Source organism: Hyperolius riggenbachi, chromosome 1, assembly GCF_040937935.1.
Source record: "Hyperolius riggenbachi isolate aHypRig1 chromosome 1, aHypRig1.pri, whole genome shotgun sequence".
Taxonomy (NCBI): Eukaryota; Metazoa; Chordata; class Amphibia; order Anura; family Hyperoliidae; genus Hyperolius; species Hyperolius riggenbachi.
Genome location: NC_090646.1, coordinates 357,583,483 through 357,605,530, shown reverse-complemented (window position 1 = coordinate 357,605,530; position 22,048 = coordinate 357,583,483). Strand labels below are relative to the sequence as shown.

The following is a 22,048-nucleotide window of genomic DNA, read 5'->3' as shown; positions in this document are numbered from 1 at the left end:
TGTGGGCAGCAGTCACCAGAAAATCGTAATGTGGGCAGCAGACACCTGAAAATCGTAATGTGGGCAGCAGACACCAGAAAATCGCAATGTGGGCAGCAGTGACCAGAAAATCGCAATGAAGGCAGCAGTGACCAGAAAATCGTAATGTGGGCAGCAGACACCAAAAAATCGCAATGTGGGCAGCAGACACCAGAAAATCGCAATGTGGGCAGCAGTGACCAGAAAATCGTAATGTGGGCAGCAGACACCTGAAAATCGTAATGTGGGCAGCAGACACCTGAAAATCGTAATGTGGGCAGCAGACACCTGAAAATCGTAATGTGGGCAGCAGACACCTGAAAATCGTAATGTGGGCAGCAGACACCTGAAAATCGTAATGTGGGCAGCAGACACCAAAAAAATCGCAATGTGGGCAGCAGACACCAGAAAATCGCAATGTGGGCAGCAGTGACCAGAAAATCGCAATGTGGGCAGCAGACACCAGAAAATCGCAATGTGGGCAGCAGTGACCAGAAAATCATAATGTGGGCAGCAGACACCTGAAAATCGTAATGTGGGCAGCAGACACCTGAAAATCGTAATGTGGGCAGCAGACACCAAAAAATCGTAATGTGTGCAGCAGACTCCTGAAAATCACAATGTAGCAGCAGACACTAGAAAAAAAAAATGCACCTGTTAAAAAAAAAACAATTCACTTACCTGACAGAAGTCTTTTCCTCTCCCGGCATCTGGCTCGCAGCTCCCCGAGTCCTCCTGCAGCACATCTCCCGCGCTGACAGGCAGAGTGCAGGGCTACGGCAAGATGGCTGCCGAAGCCCTGTACTAGAGACACAAATAGTCTCCAGTGTAGGGCTTCTTTGGCGGCCATCTTGCCGTAGCCCTGCTCTGCCTGCCGGAGACTATGCAGGCTGCCGGAGCGGGGCTGCGGGGAATGAACTGGCGCAGCGTCTATTAGACGCTGCGGCCAGTTGAGCACCTTGCTGGGGGGTCCAGAGCAGCGCTCCCCCCACGCACAGTGAGCGGGCCCCAGAGCAGCCCCGGGCCCCCCTGCGGCTGAGGGGGTCGCATCCCCGGTAGGTACGCCGGTGACTATGGTCTGATGTGTGTATGGGGCCTGAGATTCTACATCCTAATTAGTGCTGCTGTGTGTTCCAGGATATAGAATCTACGTTCTGCATTAAAAACAGACACCTGCAGCTGTGCTTGCACGTGATTGTGCATGATCCCGCGGGTGGCATGCGCACGCTTGTGCACAGTTTTGTGATTGTTTCTAGCTAATAGCAATAATCATTCAATAAAGTTAGGGGGGGAAGTTGTAAAAGTAAAAAAAAATAAATAATTTAAAGCGACATGGTCTTAACGCATTCGATCGCCACAGATGCGCAAGCTGTGGATAATGGTCTGCCGTATGCTCCGCTAGAAGTAAAATATGGCATATGGGGTATCATTTTCATCAGGAAATTTTCTGCATTTACGCCTAATATTTCCCCATAAAATTACTATAAAACAAAATAGATTTGGGAAACAAATATTACCAAAAGAAAGCCTAGATTGTACTGAAAGAAACAAGATATATATCATTAAGATGGCATAAGCAATTAAAAAGTTATAGCTGTATCAAAACACAGCTAAAGTGTCAAATATTTCAGGAACCTTAAAGGGAAGGTCCAGCCGTCCTGTGCCCTCGCCGCAGCTGTGGTGGCTTCCGGTGCAGATGCTGACCTCACCAGGTCGGCATCTGCTTGCGCTTCACCATGCAGCTCACTGACTCGCACTGATGTCATCCGGACTATACGGTGCAGGCGCAGAACTACTGTGCCTGTGCAGTACAGTCCGGATGATGTCAGAGCGACTATGTGAGCCGCACGCTGGAACGCAAGTAGGTCTCTTGTACTAGAGGGGACTCCAGGCCACCGGGGGGGGGGGGGGGGGGGGGGGGGGGGGAACCTGAGCGGCGGTGAGGGCACAGAATGGCTGCCAGGGGCTGGAGAAAGCCCCATGTAAGTAGGTTTTTACTTTTTATTCATCCTGGATGTTTCCTTTTAAGGGGTAAAAACCATGGAACACGAACCAGATAATGTCAGAAATATTTGATCTGCTGCATGCTTGGTTATAGCTAAAAGTATTAAAGGCAGAGGATCAGCAGGATGGCCAGGTAACTTGTATTGTGTAAAAGGAAATAAATATGGCAGCCTCCATCTCCCTCTCACTTCAGGTGTCCTTTAAGCAGTCTCTGTATAACTGATGTTTACTCAGAAATCTTTTATAAATAATATCTCTGCTGTAAGAATTACACCTAATAAGTAGCTGTGTCACTTGTAGGGATGGTCAATGAGATGCAAATAATTCTGTTTTGATGAAGGTCCATGCAAATTCTGTATGCAAATTTATGCAGCTTGAAAATTTACTTATCATATTCCACCTTTGCAGGAGTTGATTGGTCCATTTTCATGCTGCATACAGTTTCATACAAAACTTGCATAATTCTGCATCAACTCTGAATTAATAGAATCTCATTGACCTTTCCTAGTCACTATTGTGACATCCAGCTAGGCTATTTGGCAAACTGACATTCATATATCATTTTAAAATGTATTTTAGCACATTACAAAATAGCAATATTTTTTGTATGAGCTGTAATTTGTTTAAACCAGTACGTTTGAGTGTTAACTTGACATGTAACTATTGTCAGCCTGTGTACCAATTCTACATGATTTTCAAACTCCCTTTGCTCATGAAATCAATTAAATTTAAGGTTGGTGACTACAAATTAATTTATACTGTATAGTCTCAGCAGGTCTCTTCTGAATCAATGTACTGTACAACGTTGTGCACATTGAAGCACAGGTGTTTTGTTTATCACCCGTAAACCTAGTTCAGATTGCGTGTGAAAAACGTGAAATAGAAGCAGAATCCCCATTCTTGTCTGCACCCTCTAAATGTATTCTTGCCAAGGACTAATTTTAATTTCCATATGCTTAGTTAAATTGCATCTCTGTTGTACATAAAAAAAAACATACTGTATATTCTGGTGTGTAAAGGTGGCCATACACTGGTCGATTTGCCATCAGATCGACCAAAAGATAGATCCCTCTCTGATCATATCTTATCAGAGAGGGATCGTATGGCTGCCTTTACTGCAAACAGATTGTGAATCAATTTCATCATGAAACACCCCTCCCCCCATCTCCCCCCCCCCCCCCCCGCCAGCTATACATTACCTCATCCGGCCGGCGTGAGTCCCCCGGTCTCCGCTCTCTTCTTCTCCGCTCTGGGCTTTCGAACCGACTGGCTTCACTTCCTGTCCGGGGAAGTTTAAACAGTAGAGGGCGCTCTACTGTTTAAACTTCCTTCCGGGACAGGAAGTAGCCAGCCGAAACCCGGAACCTAGCGGAGAAGAAACAGCGGAGACCGGGGGACTTGCGCTGGCCGGATCAGATAATGTATTGCTGCTAGCATCGGTCGTCGGGCATTCGAACGTCACTGTCGACGCAGTCCCAACCTGCCGGTGATCGAGGGAAATCTTCTGCACGGACGGAACAACGGGAATCGTCGGGAACGATCGATTTCGGACGGAAATCGATTGTTCGGTCAGCGTTTGCGCAACGATTTCACAGCCGATTCGATCACAGTGATCGAATCGACTGTATATCGGCGGGAAGATCGGCAAGTGTACAGGCCGGGTGTCATTGATGCCGGGTGATACGCCCTATCCTGTTACCGACTCTCAGATCTCTCTGCTGAGAACTGTAGTGAAGCGGCGCAGGTGCACGTGTGCGAGACCTGAGAGGCAGAGAAGGAGGTAAATAGGATACAAGGGTGGGCCAGAAGGGCGAAAGAGGCGTGTTTTATGGGCACAGTGCGATCTTTTCTTCCATACCGGTCTGATAAACAGATTAGACAAGGAGAGCTGACCAATCCAACCAGTCAATCGCCTATATACTGTTATATACTGGGTACCACATACACCAGTAACTGTTCATACATAGCACCAGTATATGAATTTTTTTTTTTTTATTTGGTGTTCCTTGGAAGAGGGGTGGTCTTATACGGCGAGGATATTCCAAACTCTATATTTATAAACTGGAAAGGTTGGAGAGTCGTCTTATACGCCGGAATAGGTAGACTAATGCTTAAAAGTTAGAATGCCCCGACACATTGGCCTCAATTCACTAAGCTTTACCAAACACTTTATCAAACGTTTGATAATTTACCTCATGGGTAAAATCTAATTTTGAATTCACTAAGGTGTTATATATTTATCTAATGTTTTATCGATAAAACGTTCAATAAATCTGTAACACCTTAGAGAATTTAAAATTAGATTTTACCCATGAGGCCTTTTCTGCTTGGTGGCAGGGCTCATATGGGAATCCGATAAATTTTATTATACAGACCATGTGTCAGGGCATTCAAATTGTCAGTGGCTAGGTCGGTATGGCCGAGAGGGTAGTCTCAGCTTCCTGGCCAGGAGCTTTGTTTTGTTTCCAAAAGCAGATGCCATCTTAATATAACTTTAAAAGTATGTAACATAAAAAGCTTAGGAATTTTAAAGATTTTCATATGTACCATATTTTTCGGACATAAGATGCACTTTTTCTCCCCAAAAGTATGGGGGAAAGGTCAGTGCCTCTTATGGTCCAAAGGTGCCCCGTGGATGCTGCTGTCCTTGGTGTCTTGTTTGTCTGCAGGTGTCTCTCCTGTCCTCCTCTGCCCCGTGTCCTCCTTGTCCTTCTCCACCCCCTGTTTCCTCGTCATTCTCCACGCCCCGTGTCCTCCGCGTCATTCTCCGCGCCCCGTGTCCTCCGCATCCTTCTCTGCCCCCTGTGTCCTCCGCATCCTTCTCTGCCCCCTGTGTCCTCCGCATCCTTCTCTGCCCCCTGTGTCCTCCGCATCCTTCTCTGCCCCCTGTGTCCTCCGCATCCTTCTCTGCCCCCTGTGTCCTTCTGTGCCCCCTGTGTCCTCCGTGTCCTTCTGCGCCCCCTGTGTCCTCCGTGTCCTTCTGCGCCCAAGTCCACCTAGTAAAGTTTTTTGTGAGCAAAAGAGTCTGCTCTGTAGTGAAGAAGTGTCTACCATTACAAAAAATATCTTCAGACTTGGTTACTGATAGCTAGAGATAGTCAGTGAGATGCTAATTAATCCTGCTTCTATGCAAATTTCATTTAAACCCGAGGTGAAAATTCAAATGCAGTACTTGCCTAAGGAGAGGGACACCTATAGAGGGACCAGAGGCTTCCCACGCTTTCCTTCCATACCTCCGCTGCTGTCCAGGACTCTACTGAACATTTGGGGCTGCGTTCCTCTTCTGGCGCGAGCACGGCCGCGCTGCAAGTGTGTGAGCATGGCTGCACCTTTGCAGGAGCACGGAGGTGGTCATGCACCAGCGGCTTCAGCTTGCTGTGCATGTGCATCCATACTTCGGTAGGCACAATGCAGCCGTACTCATTCTAAAGAGGAGCGCAGCCCCAGTGTCCATTCCGACAAGCCCTTGTCGGGAGGGGGGGCATGCACGACAATGAGGGACTGGAGGAGGGAGTGGGAAGCTATTAGGTCCTTTTAGTTAATTATGTGTTTTTGTACCCAAGGTTCCCCAGAGGTACACTTTAAATTTGTCCTCTGCTTGCAATTAGGCTAATGAAATGCAACTTCCACTTCATTCCAGGTTGCAGTAAATGTTCATGCAATGCAGAGTGATTAGCATTTCATTGACCATCTCTACTGACAAACTGGCCATAATTTCCTTAATGGAGTTATCCTGTCTAGCCCACTTTGGCAAAACTGAGCATTTCTTAAGCTACTTAAGCTGGCCACTAACGGTCCAATTTCTAGCGAAAAATCGTTCGAGCGATCAGAAATTCTGATCGGACGAAAAATCGTTCACTACACCATCAACTAACCAATCATTGCTTCCTATCTATCACGACCAACAAGAAAATCCAAATTTTCGTTCGACGAAAATTCATTCGGGCGACATTTTTTTCACTCGTTCATAATCGATTGTGTCCACCAATGGAGATTATTTACAACCAATCCGATCAGAATTTCTGATCGCTCAAACGATTTTTCGCTAGAAATTGGACCGTTAGTGGCCAGCTTTACACATGCTGGTCTGAACACGTGCGTGGTGGATGATAACGACCGCTAGGGCTGAGAATCGGGGATCAGCGCAGCGCATATACATCAGCTGCACGATGTCTGCTAAAGATCTGTCATGCTGGATCTTTAGTGATCTCCGACACCCGAGCACTGTACCCTCTGTGGCTCGTGTACGTATCCCGACCGTAGTGCGACGATTTAAAACTATGGCTGGTGTTTTGATGAACTTGACTGCTCCTGCCAGGTGACAGAGATCTCCCATAGATCCCACCATGCTTTAGACATAAAGCTTGCAATACAAATCAGCAGGGTAAGTGGTAAACTAATATCACATTTTCATTTGTGTTATTTTATATCCTCCCGATAAGAAAAATTCTTTAAAATATTTTTGTCATTTTAAAGAGACTCTGTAACAAAATGTTCAGCCTTATTTCTTTTATCCTATAAGTTCCTATGCCTGTTCTAATGTGCTCTGGCTTACTGCAGCCTTTTCTAGTTGAACAGTGGCTGTATTATCTCTGTTATATAATCTAATCTTCTTTCCTCTGATGGCTTTGTCGGGCTCAGGCACTCAGGCTGGAATGTGCTGCTCTACTTGTGATAGGATAGAAGCTATACACACCCTCTCCACGCCTCCTGCAGGCTTTGTGTGAGTCACAGACTTAGCTCCTCTCAGCCTATCACACTCTGGTTAGAAGCCATGTCTTTTGTTTGTAAACACTGCTTAGAACTGGCAATTACAGCACAGGATTGCAGCAGGGAGTGGCAAAACAGCACAGAGGGGCCCAGGAGAACATAATGAATAGAATGGTATGCTTTTTATTGTAAGAATTTTAGAGTACAGATTCTTGAAGTTCAATAAAGACTTCTTCAAAGTTGGGGATTGTTGTATTGCCTGTATCGCCTAGTATCTAGCTTTTTAAACAGATACTATACTCCTAAATTAAATCTGAAATGAGTTTCTCCCCAGAGGGTAAGTTTACACTCTGTGCACATTTCTCTGCACTGCTTTACTGCATGTGAACGCACTGCTCTCACAATGGGCAATGTATGGGCATGTTTGCATCTCTGTGCTATTATACTAATGCACTTTCTGCAGTTTGTGGATAACGTGCAGAGTGCAAAAGTTATTTTATTTAGAAGGTGAAAAATGATCCCCTAGGAGATAACTTCAGAGAAAAAGTGACTTGGATCAGGCCCTCAGTGTGAACTTAGCCTAACTCTCTAACACTAATCTTTACTCAAAGTCCTGGGATTTTTATTTATGGGAAATTCCAGCTATGCCACCCTTTCCATCTCCGCTGTGTAATGAAGAATGGGTGAGGAGAAAATGAATTGGGCCAGGAACAACTTTATCATTATTTGGTGCTTAGATTGCTGATTTGTCGGTGGCCCATGTACCCGATACCCGCTGTGAAAATTTGGTAGCATATCTTTCGCACCATAAGATGCACCTAGGTTTAGAGGATGAGAACCAGGAAAAAAATTCTAAACCCGGTGCGTCCATGGTGCAGGGACGTCTTCTGGAATGAAAATTGTGGCAGCTCAGTCCCCCCCCCAAGCTGTCTTTCTGCCAACCAGTAGCAATCTTCGTTGGCACTGCAGAGTATAATGGCAGCTGATCACCTCACTGCTCCAGCTGCCATGCTCTTACCTCTCTGTGTCCTTCTATCTCCATCATTGCTGGCACCCCCTCTCCTTGACCCAATGGCATATACGTGAGTATGCACTGGCCGCTGAGTTCACGTTGAGGGGATTCAAGCAATGACGAAGATAGGACATAAGATAGGGAGGAGCGTGCCGGCCGGAGAGGTGAGTGCGCTCCACTACCATTGTTCTCTGCAGGGGCAGCGGGAATTGCTGTCAGCTCGGGGATGGCAGAGAGGCAGCTTAGGGGGGGGGGGGGGGGGGACCTGGCACTGACCCAAATGTAATTTTTTGTCTGTAAAAGGAGGATGAAGTAGTGGGTCTTATGGAGCAAAAAATGCAGTATATAGCTGTAACAGGTTTGAAGCAGTTTAGAGAGAAACTGGCACATAAGGAGTTTTTTTTAGGTACTTACTATTTTGATGCTGATATTGCTTGTACTACTAGCAGCTGTCCTAAATGACCACTACCAGGGGTTGGCAAATTTGTAGAAGAAACGTGACCCACTGCTCTATATTCTGGATGACCGAGGCAGGCAGTTTTCTGCGTGCACCATGTGTGTTTGTATGCAGCAGTGATGAGCTTCGAATGGATTCCGAATTGATTTAGACTCAAAATCATTCAGAATCCAAACGTTAATTGTTGCACCTGAGTGGGTGGTGGAGGGAGGGTTAACTTACCCAGGCTGCCGTCAACCCGGAAGGAGGACGCGTCTTGGAACATGACATGGGACGCAATTGGAGGCGGATTAAAGACGGCAGCCTGGGTAAGTTAACCCTCCCCCCCTCGCCCGCTCAGGTGCAATAACTAACGTTCGGATTCCAAATGATTTCGAGGCAAAATCAATTTGGAATCCATTCGAAGATTATTACTGGTATGCAGAAAAACGCATGCGTGTTTTTTTCACAGCATCTAATGTCATTGGTAGAGAAAACTGACAAAATGGCCAGAATTATGTTGCAGGTATTTTTTCTGCATGCAAAAAACGCATTAAATGTGAACTAGCCTGTTGATTAACATGATTTCTCAGTTTGAATCAAAAAAGTGTCCCATGCCTAAAAAAAAAAAAAAAAAAATAAAAAATGTAAAGGGAGTCTGAAGCCAAAAAAACCCCAAAACAAAACCAGAAAAACAGCTACTTTCCTAAGGAGAGGTAAGGCTATGGGTCCGCAGTGTTCCCCAACCCTGTCCATAAGGCCCACCAGCAGTGCATGTTTTGTGGAAATCCACAGAGGTAATTAATCAGCTCTGCTGGGATACTAATTACCCCACCTGTGAATATTTGTGGTTTCCTGCAAAACATGTACTGTTGGGCCTTTCTGAGCGCTTTTTAAAAATCGCTCCCATTAATTTTTATTAAAATCGTAGGAAAAATCGCTGCAATCGCATATGCAAAAAATCAGTGATTTTTACCGCGATTTTAATGAAAGTGGATGGGAGCAATTTTTAAAAAGCGCTAATCAATCAGAAGCGCACAGAAAAGCGCTTATAGTGTGGCTGAGCCCTGCCTCCCCATTCCTCTCCTCATCCCGTCATTTCTGCGCTGGCTCCCCCATGGTTGGAGACTGCTCTCTTCCGCTGCGGGTGGACTTCAGAAGTCTTCTGGAGCACTCAGGCAGGGGCCGCTCCATACTGCGCACACGCGAATGCTCTCTCTCGCGCACCCACTTGTGCACAGTACAGAGCCGCCCGTTTTCAGGAGCACTTGGGCTCCCGAAGACTGCCGAAGTCTTTTGTGGCAGGAGACTTAAAAGGGGAGCCTGCGGGGAGCGAGGGGATGAGGAGAGGAACGGGAAGGCTTTATTGGATCCAGAACCTTCCCTCTCCTTAAGTAAGTATCTGTTCATTTTTGGCTTCAGACTTGCTTTAAACTATTGTCTTGTGAAGTTGCTGAGCACCTAAATGTAGTGTAATAAGGTGTCTACAGATAAACTGCTCTATATTGTGTGAAAAGTTTGGTATGTGTCATTCGCAAACATTTTCCTTTTATCATGGCATAGCATAAATCTTCCCCATGTCTGGAAAATGCATCGCTGGCTGCACACTGAAATTACACTACATTTTTACTAACACTGAATTAAATAGGAATGCCTTGTACAATGTAGGTTATGTATATTTTTTTTTATTTTTTTATTATTATTTTTTATGAATAATTCCTTTAAACTGCAATTTTTATTATTTTGACATTGCTGCTTTTTTCTCTTTGCTCAAGATAATTTTATAAGAGGTGGCAGCTATGAATATCCAGACCTGTGCCTACCTTCCTGCTGTGATTTGTTCAGCTCTTCCCTATATTTTATAGTCTAGTCACTTTTCACGAGTGTGAACTATTTACAGTATTTTTGCTACTTCTTGAGCTACGTATTCTATAGCTTGTACAGTGCTGAACAGAAAGGTGGAATGCATTTCATAGGGCAAAGGTGTCCAGAGATTTCCATTTCAGATGTAATTTGTTACTCTTATCTCTACTTCAGCTCTCTGGGTTAGAGTTTAAATATGTATTGGTGAGTACAGTACTGTGTATTTTTCTTTTTTTTTTTTCTTAAACAGATTTGTTTTTAATTTGCATATATTATGGGTGACTTTCACATCTCTTTCCGGCATGCCACAAAAATCATTGCGGATCTCTTCGTGCTTTACAACTGAGATGTCCAATTTATTAAAGACGGCTCCCCTTTTCACAGACAGTTTTTTTTCCCCACCTGTTACTATTCATACAAAATAATTTCCTAATTGAATCGTGCAGCTATTTCCATGTGTAAGACTGTATCGCTAGTCCTTCATGCTAGTAATAGTTGTTGAATGCCAAGACATGAACAGCCCAATAGTGTGCTTTGCAGACAGAACCACAGTATAAATGGGAAAAAAAAAAAGAATGGCAAAACCTCTACATCCCAGTTGAACACATCAGTATTACATTGTTGAAAAGTTGCTTAAAAGGTATTTTAGTGGGCTTAGAGTGATTATTTGGTCTGACACATACATGTAAAATAGGAAAAATGTTGATACATATTTAAAGAACAACTATCAAAGAAACTGTTCTTCTGTAAACCCCTCATACCTATAGAGCAGGGGTCTCAAACTCGTGGGCCATTTGCGGCCCTCGATACAATATTTTGTGGCCCTCGCTGGCAAAAGCTTCCTTATAGTTTGCTTCAGTGCTCCCAAGTAATCCGCCGCATCCCCGTCGCTAAACAAGGGCTGCAGAGCCCCCAAATCGCCCGGGGGGCAATCCGCTGGCATTTCCTGGAAGGGGCAGAGCTTTCAGCTTCAGCTCTGCCCCTCCTGACGTCAATCGCCGCATGGATCGCCGCCTCTCCCTGCTCCTCTCTGTGAAGGAAGAGTGAGAGGGCCGGGCAGAGGTGGCGATGCGCCGCGATTGTGAAATCCCTTATGCAGCCCAGACTCATCCTGACTTTGCCTCCTGCGGCCCCCAGGTAAATTGAGTTTGAGAGCCCTGGCTTTTAGCCAGCAACACTAGAAAGCTTTTCAGAGTCCAAGTCCTCCTCAGTAATGAAAAAAAGCCTTTGTATTGCAATTTTGCTAGTAATTAGTGGAAATATTTGTGGCATTTAGAATGTTAGTTAACTCTGATAGTTGTCCTAAAAAGAAAAAAAGCTTAAAGGGAACCTGAAGTGAGGAAAAATATGGAATCTGCCATATTTACTTCTTTTTAAGCAATACCAGTTGCCTGGCAGCCCAGTTGATCTGTTTGCCTGTAGTAGTATTTGAATCACACCAGCAACAGGCATGCAGCTAATGTAGTCAGATCTGACAATAATGTCAGAAACACCTGATCTGCTGCATGCTTGTTCAGGGTGTATGGCTGAAAGTATTAGAGGCAGAGGATCAGCAGGATAGCCAGGCAACTGGTATTTTATAAGAAAATACCTGTAAATATGAATTGGAAGACAAATAGAAACAAAGCCTGGCACTTCTCTAATGATCGCAGAACAAATGGACTTTATTAGTAAACCAGGCCCATATACAGTCCTTTCGGATAAGGAAAACATTCATGTAGATGAATGTTACATACCAGTGATAGACTAGATGGGCCATACCATTTTGTGCCAGTTGGCGCTTCTTCCGAGGCTGTGTGATATTAGAGGCAGAGGATCAGCAGGACTGCCAGGCAAACTGATATTGTTTGAAAGGAAACCAATATGGCAGCCTCTATATCCCTCTCACTTCAGGTGTTTAGAAAAAAAAAAAACACAGCCACAATCAATGTACTCCTGTTCAGAACCCACCTCCTATATGTGATTATTGTTAATATAAACCATTAAAGGTGTCCGTGACATGGACAACCAAAGCATTTACCGTACAAGTGTATTCAAATTGCGTAATATATATGAGATATACACTGTAATGCTGTAGAAAGTATTATACTATATACAATGCAGGCAGTCTTCAGCCCAATGTGTTTAGTGAAATGGCGTTCACTTCCTCAAGACCATCTGAATACACAAACGTCTCAAAAGAAAAATATAAAAGGCCTGTCAATGTCCTGCATCAGTGCATCTGACTATGTGCAATAACCTAAAAACAATGTGAATTGCCACCAGAAAAACTGAAGCCGCAAATTAGATCACAGGCAGAACTTATGGCCATGACTGTAGAATTCAAGCATTTGTTTTATGTTTTGGTGGATGCTTTGTTTCCTAATAAGAGTATGAGTATGTTTGTGTTCTGGCAGTGCCTAAGCCTCACTGGTATCAGGTCTCTCTTGTATCAACAGGACCAGGCCTTGTATTGCGCCATGCCTTTCCACTCATTTTGGTAATGGTTGTTAAATGTGTGCACTTGCTAGTCGACAGCAGTACAGACATTGTCCACGCCTTAGGAATTAATGATCATGTATTGTGTAGGAATGCTTTAGGCAAATTAGTATTGTAACACTCTGTCCTATTTCACAAGGGAAATAAGCTTCACAAAGGTGTCATTAACTCCTTAATGTCTGGAGCTTTGGCTGGAGCAGTGGCAAAGACAGCAGTCGCTCCTCTGGACAGAACCAAGATCATATTCCAAGGTAAGATCACTACAGTGCCACATTAGGGACTACTGTACACATTTGTTATTATTGTAATGTTTACACATTTTTCTATTTTACGGATAAAAATCTATTTCATCAACTGACATACAAGTATATGGTTTGCTGTCATTCTCAATCATCCATCTACATAATAATAGCATGAGTTACAATTGTATTCTGTTCTGTTCTATAGACTTGTTCTTCACATCCTAAGTTCCATTATGTTAAAGTGGACCTGAACTCGTGCACAGGACAGAAGGAAAAAATAGAGAAATGCACCCTGTATATATTTAGAGAGTTTAGCCTAATTCCCCCTAATTTGTGTTTTATCACAAGTTGTAATTTGATCTGGCCTCTGTGTCACAGCAGATAAGCTCATTTGAAAGCACATGCTGTTAACAATATTTCTGCTTCCATGAATCAGGAAGTAGAAACTCTTAACATAGGCAGAAAGTGTGCAAGAAAATGCATAATTGGCATTTCCCATAGCTTTGTGGTGCATGGAGCAGTACAAAGCTAACAGTGGTAGTGGTCAGATCAGATATTTGTCAACATCAGATGACAAAAATGTCCATTTAGCATTGGACACTTTGTCCCTTACTAGCATTTTAATCTTCATTTTTTTTTTTTTTAACTGATTTTTTTTTTTTGTTTTTTTTTTTGTTTAAGGGGACAAGTCCCCTAATAAAGACTTATTCACAAGTGATCACGTGGAAAGGGACATTTGTTGAGCCTAACATGGATGCCGTTTTTTGAGTGTGGATCCGTCACAGTAAGGGCAAAGTCCTGACCTGCATTTTTCCACACAAGTGGATGCATTTCCCATGGAAATTTGTGGTGGAAACACATTTGCTCTGGACTACTGCAAGGACACTACACTGTCCGATCCAGTTGGCCTTTGGAGATCAGGCTCAGATGTTAACTACTTGAGGTTCACAGGCTTACACCCCCCTAGTGACCAGGCCATTTTTTACAATTCAGCACTCTGCAGCTTTAATAGTTTATTGCACGGCCATACAACTTAGCAGCCAAATAAATCTTGCCTCCTTTTCTGTCGCCCACCAACAGAGCTTTCTGTTGGTGGGATCTGATTGCTACTGCGATTTGTATTTTTTAATTATTATTATTATTATTATTGTTGTGTTTTTTTTTGTGTTTTATAAAATTGTCTTTTATTTATTTTTTTTAACATCCCACTTTCCCTCCCTCCCCCCGAGATCCAATTACTGAGATCGCCCCTCATAGGCATCAGCCTATGCGAGGGATCTGTTTCCCTGCCACTCGAGGGGACAGCTAAGTGACAAAGCTGTCCCCTGTACCCGCTTTTTTACTCCACTAACAGCCTGCCAGCCCACCTCCACTCCGTGTCTCGACAGGGAATGATCGCACAATGCTTGCACACAATGCTTGCGTGAGGCAGTTGCACAGCAGTTTAATAAATATTAACGTGCACCTGTAAGGCAAAAAAAAAAAAAAAGAATTAATGCCCACCTCGACAAGGGTAAGCCTCGGGTTCCAAAAGAGGCTTCTTCCGTCCCTATGTTCCAGTGGTGGGACCTACAAAAAAGAGCTTGTCAATGCACGTCGACAGCTGGCACAAGTGCAGTGGCACCGTCCTGCTCAGCTTTCATCAGGAAAAAGCCAGGCTGGATCGGGACCGTGTCACTGCTCAGACTCCATCCACGTTCGCCTGCGCAGTAGCACAGACCCGTCTGAACTCGGCTATTTCCTCCAGAGCTGAGAGGAGCTAGCGCGCGCATGCTCAAGGAGGTCGCTTTTCGGCGGTCCCAGCACAGGATCAAGAGGCTTCCCCCTTCCGAGGTGAGTACCCCCTAAGGGAGCCTTTATTTTTTTTTTTATATAAACAGGTTAACTTCAATGTACAATCTCTGTGCAAATTTACAAACTGTAGAAGGGGGGTCAACAAGTGAAATTTCATTTCACATTTCAGTTTATGTTCTTTCTGATCTGTACATGTGATACTTGCATGTCAAATTTATTTTTTCAAATAGAAATTTTATTGGAAATTTTCCATATTAACAAGAACAAACCTAATAACGAAAGTCAAGGGTATGCAGTGCATTCATCGAACGTATAACAAGTATAATAAAGTTGAGTCTTGCAAGTTACATTTTAAAAATGTCTTTAAAAGAACATTTTTCATAACTAACAAGCACGTTCTGTCTTTTGTACAGTCTCTTCAAACAGATTTTCAGCAAAGGTAAGTTTAGAAATGTTTTAGTGTTGAATTAGTATTTCTAGTTTATATACAAGTCATCTTTGATGTTTTGCTTACCGTACGATGGGATGCAAAAGGTTGGGCAACCTTGTTAATCGTCATGATTTTCTTGTATAAATCGTTGGTTGTTACGATAAAAAAATGTCAGTCAAATATCATATAGGAGACACACACATTGATATTTAAGAAGGGAAATGAAGTTTATTGGATTTACAGAAAGTGCGCAATAATTGTTTAAACAAAATTAGGCAGGTGCATAAATTTGGGCACCACAAAAAAGAAATGAAATCAATATTTAGTAGATCCTCCTTTTGCAGAAATTACAGCCTCTAAGCGCTTCCTGTAGGTTCCAATGAGAGTCTGGATTCTGGTTGCATGTATTTTGGACCATTCCTCTTTACAAAACATCTCTAGTTCATTCAGGTTTGATGGCTTCCGAGCATGGACAGCTTTTTTTTTTTCCAAAATATATTTTTATTGAAAAGTTTAAATGCATAACAATAGAAATACAAATTGACATATTGCAGGGATAATGTGTGTAACTGCAGTTGCTAACTATAACATATAATTAGGCTTTCGGTATCATTATGAGAAAAAATGGCAGTCCAATTTACTAGATAAAGTTCCGTGGCGAGAGGTAGCTACCTGGATATAGACCAGGGAAGTTGAATTAGTCTTCTCCACTTGCTATTGAGTGCTAACGTCTTTTTAGAGACATAGCTTGGTAAAATTGAATATTGAATGGATATGGATTACAGAGTAAACGTCCTTTGCATACCGATAAGAGCTTGAGGATAATACACATTTGAACATAGTTGTATTTAAGAGGAAACAGTGGATAGAAGTGAACGAAGTAGAACAGGTAGAGATGAGGGAGAAGAGGGAGGGGAAGGATATTAGGAAAAGGAAGGTGAAGGAGGGGAGGTTGCAGGAGATGTGTCTATCTCTGGGTCATGTCTACTGAGTGTTGGAAATTAGGTCCATTTTTATGGTACTGTGGGTGTTGGGAGGGCAGAATCTCTGTGAAGGATAGTCCTAGCTTTATCTGAATCTCTGAAGTCCAACCAGATGGCCCACTTAGTGACAAAGGATTCGGCGTTGTTCGAGGTCGGGGTAAAGAGGTCCTCCAAACGCATAATTCCGTTGATCTCTTTGAATAAGTCAGCCATTGTAGGGATTGAGCTTGATTTCCAGCATCGGGCAATTAGTAGCCTCGCTGTAGTGAGTAAAATTGGAGTTAATGACTTCTTGATACTGGAGGTTCTACCTGGAAGTAGAGTTAAAAGAGCTGTTGAGGCTTTCAATGGCAGAGACTCACAGTATATTTGCTTGTGGACCTCGAATACCCCTGTCCAGAACTGTCGTATCCTAGGGCAATCCCACCATATGTGAATATATGTACCTTTAGATTGTAAACATCTCCAGCATTGGTCTGAGCTCCCTTAATTATATTTAGACACCTGGGATGGCACTCGGTACCATCTAGCGAATATTTTAAAGTTTCTCTCTTGGAAACTTAGAGAGACGGAGGATTTGTGCGTTAGCTCAAAAAAAAATTTCCCAGTCTTCTGCAGGAAGAGCTTGCCCCAAGTCCCTGTCCCAGATGTCTGTTAGCTTGAGTAAATCTTTTTCGCTATCGGTGCACACCAGTAAAGAGTATATTAAGGAAATTTTGTGGTTTAGAGATGCGGTTGTGGCACATAGGCGTCAATTCACCAGAGAGGATTTACTAAGAGAAAAAAGGTAGGTAGTTTATCTCATGAGGTATTTTAACACTTTGGAGTCAATTCACCAGTGTGAGAAAACAGAGAGAAAAGTGTTCGATAGCAGGGGATAATGGAGAGATATGCATGAGGAAAGTGTGAGAAAGCAGAGAGTTAGGTAATCGGTATTAAAGGGACTCCGAGCTCTGAAAAAAAAGGAAAGTTGTACTCACCAGGGGCTTTTTCCAGCCCAGTGCTGGTCGGGAGGTCCCACGCCGGCGTCCTGGCTCCTCTCCTTCTCCCCGCTCCGGAATGGCTGGCAGGCCGCAGCCCGGGCGACACTCTCCCGGGTGTCGGGCTGCTTCTTCCGCATATGACGCGGATTACGTCACACGCCGGCCGCCTCGCGTCATCACGGCGGCCGGCGTGAAAGTACTGCGCATGCGCGAACAAAGCGTGTGACGTAATCCGCGTCATATGCGGAAGAAGCAGCCCGACACTCGGGAGAGTGTCGCCCGGGCTGCGGCCTGCCAGCCATTCCGGAGCGGGGAGAAGGAGAGGAGCCAGGACGCCGGCGTGGGACCTCCCGACCAGCACTGGGCTGGAAAAAGCCCCTGGTGAGTACAACTTTCCTTTTTTTTCAGAGCTCTGAGTCCCTTTAATGATTTACATGGGATACTTTTCCTCTCTGTAAGCTTGAAAGTGAAGCATTGTGGGTAGGAGGCGGAGTTTTACCACTACGTGACCAGAGTATTCCCGCCTTTTACTGCCGGATCATATCATAAATCATATCACGAGTGAGTCTGAACTTCTTCACCACCTCTGTCTCAGTAAAATTATCAAGAACTGTTCTCTCACGAAAAATAAGAGGGGCGATTAAACAGACCCTCCTCCTGCGCCTTCGTCTCCTCATAATAGAAGCAAGCTCTAAGGCCTAGTGCACACCAGAGCGGTTCGGCTGCGTTTTGCAATCCGCTTGCGGCTGCGGATACGCTTGGGTAATGTATTTCAATGGGCTGGTGCACACCAGAGCGAGAGGCGTTTTGCAGAAACGCATACTCCCGGGCTGCTGCAGATTTTGGATTGCAGAGGCGTTTCTGCCTCAATGTTAAGTATAGGAAAACCGCAAACCGCTCTGAAAAACGGCACTTCAGAGCGGTTTGCCAGGCGTTTTTTGTTACAGTAGCTGTTCAGTAACAGCTTTACTGTAACAATACATGAAATCTACTACACCAAAAACGGTTCACAAAACTGCAAAATGCTAGCTGAAACGCTACAGAAAAATAAGAAAAAGCGTTTCAAAATCTGCTAGCATTTTGCGGATCAGCTAGCAGTTTTGGTGTGCACCAGGCCTAACAGAGTAAGCTCAAAAGGCTCCATCTTCCACAGCAGCAGCTGCTGTGTGAAAACCACGATATCTCCAGGTTCATTCAGGGGATAAAGAGATGAAAAAATAACGAATGGCCACACCCCCTTTCTTCCCTGGTGAATTGTGATTTGGAGAAAAACTAACTACTAACTATCACTTATTTATCTCATACTTATCTCACGTTTATCTCTTGCATTTCTCTCTGTCGATATTTTCCCCTATACTTCTGGAGAATTGCTATTTGGAGATATCACAGGAGGTAAATTACCTCCCAAGAGATAAATAGGTTGGTAACCTCTGGTGAATTGACGCCATTGGCGTCAATTCACCAGAGAGGATTTACTAAGAGAAAAAAGGTAGGTAGTTTATCTCATGAGGTATTTTAACACTCTGGAGTCAATTCACCAGTGTGAGAGGACAGAGAGAAAAATGTTCGATAGCAGGGGATAATGGAGAGATATGCATGAGGAAAGTGTGAGAAAGCAGAGAGATAGGTAATGGGTATTAATGATTTACATGGGATACTTTTCCTCTCTGTAAGCTTGAAAGTGAAGCATTGTGGGTAGGAGGCGGAGTTTTACCACTACGTGACCAGAGTATTCCCTCCTTTTACTGCCGGATCATATCATAAATCATATCATGAGTGAGTCTGAACTTCTTCACCACCTCTGTCTCAGTAAAATTATCAAGAATTGTTCTCTCACGAAAAATACGAGGGGCGATTAAACAGACCCTCCTCCTGCGCCTTTGTCTCCTCATAATAGAAGCAAGCTCTAAGGCCTAGTGCACACCAGAGCGGTTCGGCTGCGTTTTGCGATCTGCTTGCGGCTACGGATACGCTTGGGTAATGTATTTCAATGGGCTGGTGCACACCAGAGCGGGAGGCGTTTTGCAGAAACGCATACTCCCGGGCTGCTGCAGATTTTGGATTGCGGAGGCGTTTCTGCCTCAATATTAAGTATAGGAAAAACGCAAACCGCTCTGAAAAACGGCACTTCAGAGCGGTTTTCCAGGCGTTTTTTGTTACAGTAGCTGTTCAGTAACAGCTTTACTGTAACAATACATGAAATCTACTACACCAAAACCGCTACACAAAACCGCAAAATGCTAGGTGAAACGCTACAGAAAAATAAGAAAAAGCGTTTCAAAATCTGCTAGCATTTTGCGGATCTGCTAGCGGTTTTTGGTGTGCACCAGGCCTAACAGAGTAAGCTCAAAAGGCTCCATTTTCCACAGCAGCAGCTGCTGTGTGAAAACCACGATATCTCCAGGTTCATTCAGGGGATAAAGAGATGAAAAAATAACGAATGGCCACACCCCCTTTCTTCCCTGGTGAATTGTGATTTGGAGAAAAACTACCTACTAACTATCACTTATTTATCTCATACTTATCTCACATTTATCTCTTGCATTTCTCTCTGTCGATATTTTCCCCTATACTTCTGGAGAATTGCTATTTGGAGATATCACAGGAGGTAAATTACCTCCCAAGAGATAAATAGGTTGGTAACCTCTGGTGAATTGACGCCAATGTCTTTCGAATGGAGTTAAAGATCTGTGCAAGTTAGATTTAGACATCAAGGAGTTATAAAACCAAGTGAGCTGGGACCACAATAGCCAGTTCATTTTAGGAGGATTTTGGGGGTTACCTATGTTATCTTTGGGCACAAGTTTGTTAGGGGTAACAATATGTCTCACTTGAGGCCAGAATTCCCTATCCCACCCTAGGAAGGAGGGTTGCTGTATCCCTGTAGCAAGAGAGGGGTTGTCAAGGAGAGGAGTGAGCGGGCTATACATTGTGGAGAGTTTAAGCCGATCTCTAATGCCACGCCATTTTCTTAGGACTATTTGTGCCCAGAACGCAGTATCATCAGGACCTGGTTTCAGGTCCGGTGGTATCCATAGTAATGCTCTTGGGTCTAATTTGGAAGTGACCGATTCTAGGGTAACCCATTGTTTGTTATGTCTGTCTTGAAACCAGTTGAGAACATGGGTTAAGAGCAAGGCGTAATAATATTGTAACGATTGTGGAATTCTCTCCGTGATCAGCGCACAAGACGTGTGCGCTGACACTGCGGAAATCTTCCACAAACGTATAATTTGCGGAAACCCAGCAGAAGGTGCAATGCATCTGTAGAGGGAAATTCCTGTCGACAGGGGGAGCTGTGGAGTGCAGAGGAACAGCTCCTCTGCCCTACCACACACTCCAGACAGGAATTGCACGAAGGGACGGAACGCAATCGCAAGAGAGGTGATTGAGAATGAGCACAGAGACAGATTGTATGTGTGTGCACCAAACTAGTCGCCAACCCGCGACGGTGCACACACCACAGCAGAGATGAAGTAGGAACGCGATCGCGAGAGGTGCGATCGCCAGACGTGACACAAGGTTACAGCAAGGTAGAGCACGAGAGTAGCAAAGGCACAGCAAATCACACAATGAGGAGATACGGAAAATAACAAACGCTAGCTAAACGCGAACACCGCACTCATTCGCAACAGTGCACGCGTTTATGCGCGGTCTCCACGTGATAAGCACAATAGAGACAAACACGCCTAACTAACCACAGACCGACAAACATGAAACAGAGGACGCGAGCGCTTGCTTAACGGTTACCTCACCGAGCCTCCAGCAAGCGTTCGTAGCAGACAAGACAGACACACGAAAACATGAATAAGCGAACGATAGGATCCACAGCACTAGCGAAAAGTGGCTAGCGCGATCCAGGAAGACAGAACAGAAGGATCCACAGCACTAGCGCAGCATGCTAGTGCGATCCAGGTACAGAGTAGCAGAACAGAAGGATCCACAGCACTAGCGCAGGATGCTAGTGCGATCCAGGTACAGATCAGAAGGGGCTACCAGTAACAACCGCTGTTCCGGTTAGCACCCAGACACACAGAACGATTTCCTGTCGACCACCGCTGGGACAGGACAATCGCAACAGACAAACAAAACAGATAATCAATCCTAACTGCACTAGGGAAACCTGCCCAGTGCAGTTTCCAGGGATTACTCTAAGCTGATATTCAAACAAAGAGCAAGGCTGACACTCTCCAGAGTGTTTCACAGGAGGAATCCTTATGACCAGCCAAGTTCTGTGATATCACATGCTATATATAGAGCAGGCCTACAAGGGATGTGGCTAGGCAATTTGCATGACAAACGTATGCAAATTCCTCAGCAACAGCAAGCTGAAAAACTGACAAAAGGTCTCTCTTCCAGAGACCTGCAGAATGCAGACCTGAACAATGGTCAAAAAGCTGCCTGCCTGCACAGGCAGCTGAGCAGATCATTACAGTACCCCCCCCCCCCCTCCCCTCCAGGGTCGAATTCCAGACAACCCTCAAAACTGCTAAGAGAAGAAGCCATCGACACCCTCCAGACCATACCCACCACCTTCCAAGGAGCGTCCGAAGACACCATACCTGCCACAATACCTGTTCGAAGTGTCTCTTTCAAAACAAAAGCCACTGTTGATCTTATCCAGGGTACCAAGCAAAATTTCTCCCGGAATCTCTCAAAACCCTTTGGAGCCCTGCAGAGATCCCAAGAGGCCAGAACGCTCACCAGACTCACATGGAGAACCGCCAAGAACCCCTATGGAACCATTCTGGATTCAGAATTACCCAGACACCCATCAAGATCAGGACTTTCCGGGACCACTTCTGGGCATGCGACCAGGCAGGCCATATCAGAGCATGTCTCCACTGAGGAAGCATCTGAGTATGCTGGTAACCGAGGCACACTTGGGCTTTCTGGGTCACAGAGCACACTGGGGTACACCAGCACAGAAGAAACCTCAGGACATGTTGGGGAACTGCCAACCTCAGAGTCCGATACGAGGAAACCAAAACCAGGACCGGGCATAAATTAATCACGAGTAGGGGCCACAGGCACTGGTCTTTCAAAAGAAGACTCGGACTCAAATTCAGAAATTTCTGTGACTGCAAAATCATCA

At 44.5% G+C, this 22,048-nt stretch overlaps 1 protein-coding gene across 2 annotated transcripts in view; it reads left to right on the top strand.

Annotated features, from left to right (window-relative positions):
- Positions 1–22,048, top strand: part of SLC25A42 (solute carrier family 25 member 42) — a 71,956-nt gene that overhangs the window by 25,598 nt on the left and 24,310 nt on the right. For both annotated transcript variants that reach the window (XM_068234194.1, XM_068234195.1), the window contains exons 3-4: positions 12,661–12,772; positions 14,971–14,996. In XM_068234194.1, coding sequence (XP_068090295.1) covers positions 12,661–12,772; positions 14,971–14,996 — 138 coding nt within the window. The remainder of the gene's footprint in view (positions 1–12,660; positions 12,773–14,970; positions 14,997–22,048) is intronic.